The 7,263-nt window shown below is 38.8% G+C and overlaps 1 protein-coding gene across 1 annotated transcript in view; it reads left to right on the top strand.

Moving 5' to 3' along the window:
* Positions 1–4,006: 4,006 nt before the first annotated feature.
* The window catches only part of PRXL2C (peroxiredoxin like 2C), a 28,702-nt gene continuing 25,445 nt past the window's right edge, over positions 4,007–7,263 (top strand). Inside the window, exon 1 of the mRNA XM_058424187.1 lies at positions 4,007–4,136. Coding sequence (XP_058280170.1) covers positions 4,007–4,136 — 130 coding nt within the window. The remainder of the gene's footprint in view (positions 4,137–7,263) is intronic.

Here is a 7,263-nt window from a genome sequence, read left to right as displayed (position 1 = left end):
CCTGTACCTGTGCCACAGCCACCGCTCAAGAGAGGAACAACGTGTCTCCTGTGCGATCAGGCTGGACATTGGGCATCTCAATGCCCTTTGAAGAAGCAATTTCTGGACTTTTGGGATGATGGAGGTGGGAGATCTCAAAGATCCAAAGGGAATTTTTTTAAAAAAATAGAAAATGTAAATGTTAAACTAAATAATCCTGCTTAACCAGTTCTGCCTTGCAGCAAAAGTCGCTGGATATGATAGTAAAGGATCCAGTGACCAGAGAAACAAAAAGTCCTCATGATCACGTCACCTGGGGTCATGGGTACGCCTGTGTGTCCACTCCCCCAGATCTCAAGTGGGTGCCAGCTGAGTGGGTGAAACCTTTCACCCCTAAAACTGCAAAACCCCCTGCAGAGGCCCCACAAGTGGCCAGTGCTGCCTGGAGGAGGAGAAAGCACCGAACCTTCTCCTAATTATCATTATTCCTTAACAGTGTTTTTCTAGGCAGTTTGTTTGCACTAAAGGTCATTTTTCTTTTGCAACTTTAAAGGTACTCAAGGTCCAAACTCTGAACATCTCCCACGAACTGAGCCTTTCTCCTTAATTTAATAAGAAAAGGGGAAATGTTGTAATTCATTAATTTGGTTTATATTTCATTGGATTTGTAATGTTTTTTCTATGTAGCACATGATCTGTCCTTGCCCAGCAGTGCTCATCCCCCACACTGAAATGTAACCCAACCCTGTTCCCTTCTGCTTCTCCCTGATTGGGTGGTGTCTTGTCCCTGCCTCTGGGCCCTGCCCCCTGGGGGAAAATGGCCCTGACAGGGGTGTGGTGAGCTCTCTGTGGCAGCGGTGAGTCGTCGGGACAGCTCCAGCCAAGCAGGGCAGGACTCAAGAATAAAAGCTACAAAGTCCCACCCGATGAAAGAGAGCAGACTCATTTACTTTTGCCATCGGTGGTCGTCTAGTCTTGTGGGGAAATACAACACATTGCAATAGAGAATACTGAAGGACTGAGAAACAGAAATTTGAAAGTCTCCTAGGAAAATATTACCAGGGAGTATGTTAATAATTTTCAACAGAAGGGATTTTTATCAGTATGAAATGTTAGTTTTCTCTTCGCAGTACTGAAAATATTATGTTTATATTATTGGTTCTCAGTTAAGCTTCAAAAAGTATTATTTTGGTTTTATTTCCTGCTGGAAAATCTATGAAGACAGACATTTTAGTACATAGCATGACACTGATGTACAGCTGGAAATTAAGTCAGGCAAATTAATTGATAATGCAGTTCTTTATTCGCTCTGTGGGAGCTGTATCACAAAGGGGGCTGTAGGTGTTTACAAATAAAACAAACTGGGAGGTTATTTTAAGAGCAGATCTAATCAGATTCTGATTATTATTGATCAGATTCTATTCCATGTATTGCCAGGTGACAAAAGATTATACATGAAAGAGTACACATTAGTGTTAACAAGTAGTTAGTTCACTGATATAACAGCTCATGTATGAGTCGTTGAAAACCGATATAGTCACGGACAAAGACCCTCTAACTAATGAAAGTTAGAAAGTAGTATGTTTATTCACTGGTGGGCAGCACGGGAGTCATTTTCGAAAGGCGTGGCCACCCTGAACAAGGTTCTTTGCTCTCTATTTATTCTCCAAGATCTTACATCCAGTACATATGCATAACCCCAGCACCTCCCATTCCTGCTCTGTATTAAAATTAGGCTATTCGTCCTTCACGCATGCGCAGTTCTTCTCTTGAATTGGGTCGGTCGTCTCGAATTGGGTCAGTGGTCTCAAAGGATGAAGGCAGGAGAATCTTCATCAGGTCTCTGTGACCCTCTGGCACCATCCAAGGTCCCCTGCTTCCTGATTGATTGATACCAAGTCCATTGTTCTTAGTGGTTAAAATCTCTTCTTATGACAGTTCACTTACTCCGCTTTTTCTATAAACAAGCTCATAATATAACAGTTAGCTCTAGCTTGGACATCTAATAATCATTAACCTACCATTTACTAATCTAACTTACATCTTGATCAATATAAATTGCTTCCAACCCTCAGCTAAAATCTTAACTCTTTAAAATCATGTTTCATGTATACCTATTTACACAGAGTTTTTTTCTTTATTTCTCCTACCAGATCTGTTGGTGTTTTTTACCATTCCATCTTTGTGAAATATATATGCACACGACAGAAAGGAGCATACACAGTTTACATATTTGTCTTTTTTTTTCCTTTTGCAAATTATATTGTTATTTTAGAAAAGGCACCTATTATGTCAAGCACTATCCAGGTATCTGAGAATTCATATCCAGCTACAGAATAGAGGTTAATCTGATAAACATCAACCATTGATACAAATTCTAGTCATGTTTTCTTCTAAAGTATTTGATTTCACATTACTTATACAACTATATTATGTCATGTAATATGTATTACATTTAGTTTTCCTTTTGTTTTGTATTTCTATTAAATATGGAGTTCAGATTTTTAAAGGTTTTTGCAAATGGAGTATGGACTATAGTTTCTTCCACTTCTGTTTGCATTATCCTAATAACAAGGTGTTTTCCTCTCAATTACAGAAAATGTAAAGGGCAGTTTAAAGCATATGTGCATGGATTAATCTAAGATTTATTAAAAGAAGATTAATAACAATATATCCATTTATTATTATCCCACAATATGGAGTAAAAAAAACCAGTACTTTTTAACACTAAGTTGGATTGAGTACACACTTTTCCATAGGTACAGTAATGGTGATGAAACATGAAAAACAGACATTTGTCTCAGTAGGCTAAAGAGCCTATACAAACATCAGAAACAGAAGATGTATGATGTAATCAATTTTGGCATGAAGGATGGGATTTTTCAGCCACATGAAGTAAAATGGAGTCAACATAGAGGCTGACACTTGTGTTGGAGAGATGGCTGTATCTTTTTGTTCCTTGTGTTGTATCTCTTTTGTATTTGACTCTCTTCTTTCGTACTTTAAAATTTAAAAAAAACCTCAGCAGATAGGTAAATGGTGGATAAAATGCACATATCTATATTTAATTAAATAATTCACTGAACAGAAAAATAACAGCATGTCATCCCTTCCTCAAAGGTGGGATGGTTAAGTATTCAGGTTGACTGCTCCTGAATGGTCAGGCTCAAGTACAATTTGTGCTTGAGATATCTTTTCTCTGACCGGAATCTTACTTTTATCATGACATAACATACCTATCCCTTTTCCTAAACCTTTAGCAGGAGCACTTGTTTTCTATTTCCCTTGGACTAGAAAAATTCAACCGTTTAACTCACATTTTAAATCTTTCTCACATGAGACCCACACACAAGCAGTAAAAAGTGGTGGAAGGGGACCTGGGAAGATGTCCTGAGTATCAGACAGATAGATGAACCTGGTGACATACTTAACTGCTCTGCTGGGGACACTTAATACCTTGTTAGGAAGTCCCTGTGCGACAGCAAGCTAGAGTGAGCAGAGTGCCCTGACAGTAACGAAACCAGGAGAGTCCTGGACTGTGTCAGCCAAAGGTAACTCGACAGCTTGAGGGCTACCATTATTCCTCTTGATACTTGTCAGGCCACATCTGGAATACTTCATCCTGTTGTTCAGCTCAAGAATACTGAAGAAACAAGGAAGGCCCAACAAAGATGCACCAAGTTGATTAGAGGACTGATGAATGTGATGTACAAAGAAAAAATGTTGAAGAAATGTGGTTTGCTCAGCCTAGAAGAGGGACAGCTCAAGCAGAGACCTTATGACAGTATTCCAGTAGCTAATAGGCAGATGTAGAGAAGATGAAATCACTCTCTGCACAGGAACATACAGGTGCCAGGACACAAGATACACAAATTGCTTCAAGGGAAATTTGATATGGATATAACAAAAACAATGCTTCACGAGGACAAAGTCCTGGGCAACCTGTTTAAGCAAGGGAGTTGGCCCAGATGACCTCCAGGAGTCCCATCTTGCCTTAACTGTACTTTGATTCTGTGTCCACGAAACCATGGAAGCGGTGGAATCTTCCTTGTTGGAGGCACTAAAGACTCGTCTTGACACAGCCTTACATAATGTAATCCAGGGCCTCGTTTTCAATAGAATGTTGGATAAGGTGATTTCCAAGGGTTCCTTTCAATGTAAACTTTTCTGTAATGTCTGTAACATGGAATACAACATCTATCTATTTATTTATATTTTTTAATTTCCTTGCAAAAAAAAAGTTATCTGAAGCAGAAATTTCAGGGACAAAAAGCATAATAATCCAGTGGGTTTGGAGTTGTTCAGACCTATCATTCCTGCTCAATTCAGCATAGACCTGTGTCTGTGCAGCTGCTACTCTGCCTCACTATAGTCCAGAGGCTCCTTTTTCTGCTGCAGGTGAGAAACCAAACCAAATAACAGATTGCTGCCATCACAGAGATTGTGACGAAAGTCTGGTCAGAACAGAAATAAGAAAGTCAGTTATGTTCAAACCATAAATTTGCATTGAAAAGTCTAGCAATATCAGTATATTTCAAAATCCCTTTAAGTGTCTCAACAACAACAACAACAACAACAAAAAGCGCATCTACCTATTTAGACTTTCACAGGTATAAGAGCTACATCCTTTTTTAAATAGGCACCCATTTCATTTTTAAAATATACTTTTTATACTGATTACTATAAAGGACAAAATCTCCTCTGGGAGTGACGCTGAGCAAAGATTGAATGTACTCATTGCTTTCTGGGAGTTGGAAAAGGCTGCTTGGACTGGATACAAGCCTATTAATTTGTTTAGTATGCAATACCTGTTTAGATTGCAACCCTTGAGCAAAAACAATCACAAAGAGAATTGGCTACATTTTTGAAAATTATTACAGACTACCTTTTTTAAAAGCTTTTATCAGTGAACAGCAGGTTTTTTTCCTTCACCTCAAGGCTTTTTTCCATTAAGAAATACCCTTTTCTAGTACAAAGTTACCTACTTACAGTACTTCCATTACCTCACCTATTAGTGTGGTACTTGTTTCTCCTCTTTGACTGACCCTGAACTCAGTGGTGCATCCTTTTCCACATAGCTATATGACTTCCCTTCTGTGATAACTTGTACCACACATGCTATTTCTCTTTGATTTCAAACTTCCAGTCAGAGGAATAATCAAAAGAAATCACAGTTCTGACATGATTTAGCATAAAGAGCTCAAAACTAGTTATGGTCCAACCCAGACGGTTTATTTTCTCTCTCCTCTCTGCTATTACATCCAGATATCCACTCTCATTTATTTTGTTGCTTCCATAATTTTGTTATTCATCACACTTTCTGGTAAGTTTTCCAGACTAAAGATAAACCCATATTAAACATTATTTGCTGTGAATACTAACAGCTTGAAATACAACACAGATGTATACAGCTTGTTCCATCATTCTAAGTATGCCATAGATCAAGCTATCTACCTGTGTTGGTGAGCATATTAAATCACTTGAAGTTCCATTTGCATGATCATCTTTCCAAACACTCTTGCTGTGGTGCTGACTCAATCATTTTGAAAGGCTCACTCGAAATTACTGTTTTTAAAAAAAAGCGAACATTGTCTCACTGAGTATGCAGGAAATTAAATGTGTTAGCACTTATCCATTTCAAATTAGATTCAGCACATAACTGTCTAATGTGAGTGCACCTAGCTATAGTTTACATTTGTCTCTCCAGTAAGCTTTTTAATCAAAAGTAATTTAGTGTTAAGCATATTGAAAAGCCTTTCATTAGCAATCAATGGGACTTGATTTATTCATATGCTGTGCGAATTATGTTGCTGATGCAGTCATCTACCACATCTCCAATTTTAAATAAGCTTTTCAGTTTTGGGTTGATATCTATGCAAAGGAGAGGTGTTCAGTCCTTGGATCATCTTCATGGCCCTCCTTCAGACCCACACCAGTGGTTCCATGTCCTTGCTATGCTGGGACCCCAGAGCTGGATGCAGGGTTCCAGATGAGGTCCCACCAGAGCAGAGCAGAGGGGCAGAATCCCCTCCCTCCTCTGCTGTCCACGCTGCTTTGGATACAACCCAGGAAACAATTGGATTTCTGGGCTGCAGGCTCACAATGATGGTTCATGCAGAGCTGCTCATCAACCAACACCCCCAGTTCCTTCTCCCAGGGCTCTCACAACACTTGTCTGCATTGAACTTTGTGAGATTTGCACAGACCCACCTTTCAGGGCTGTGAAGATCCCACAGGATGGCATCCTTTTCCTCCAGCATCAGGAGACTACATCACACAGTTTGGTGTCTTCAGCAAAATTGCTGGAGTTGCACTCAATCCCACTGCCCATGTCACTGACAAAGATGTATTATGCACAGGCAGGTATTATGCAGGTATTATGCACAGGCACTTCTTATACTTCCCAGGTTCCACTGCTTATTGGCTGTGCACTTTTTAAAAAGTTCCCACTTAAATTCCTCGTATTCCAGTTACCCACCCTCAGACTGAAAAAACCACAAAATACCACAATATAAACAATCTAAAAGCCACAAAGAAACAAACAAGAAAAAAACCAACCCAACCTCATTTTGCCTAGTTAGGTTTAAGTCCTTCAGAACAAGTTTCACAGACAGTAAGATTGAAACCATACTACTGGGTTTCTATTCAGGTGTGTAAGAATATTGTTTTAACTTCACTGAAGCCAAAATTTCGACTTCTGTTTATATAGCAAGACTCAAGAAGGGTCACTTTTGATTTGCATGACCCAAAGAATGTCAGGAAATGAGAATCATTTTGCCAGTCTCATAGCAATATGCAAATCACTTGTGCTACCAGTCAGATAGAGCATGGATAAACTGGCATTTTCCTTTGGTGGCTCAGATAACTCCACAAGACCATGTGTTACCTCATATATGTATGTTAACAAAAGATGTAATTTTGAAATATTTTTGAGAAAGTGCTGAGTGATTTCAGCAAATTGAAAATTAAGGTGTTTCAATAAACTACAGAATTTCTAGGTATTTGCTAAAGACAGACTAAAATGAGGCAGGCTAGCAACGTGTTGTGAAGAGTTTCTTACTTGACTAAAGTAATCAAAACAAATTCAACAACATTCCAGAATGAAATCTTTAAAGATGCATGCTGAGAACTTGCAGGTTAAGTTACACAGAAGCAAATATTTTGTGTTTCCTCAGTAATGTGCATTTCTACAGAGCTGCCTTTATTATAGAAAACCAGTGACCATGCACAGTAAGAACTGTTTGTATACTCTAGTGGTGAAAATTAGCAGGCTCTTCTCAATTT

Source organism: Hirundo rustica, chromosome Z, assembly GCF_015227805.2.
Source record: "Hirundo rustica isolate bHirRus1 chromosome Z, bHirRus1.pri.v3, whole genome shotgun sequence".
In the NCBI taxonomy this organism is placed as follows: domain Eukaryota; kingdom Metazoa; phylum Chordata; class Aves; order Passeriformes; family Hirundinidae; genus Hirundo; species Hirundo rustica.
The sequence above is the reverse complement of the archived record's forward strand: the minus strand, read 5'-3'. Positions and strand labels throughout refer to the sequence as shown.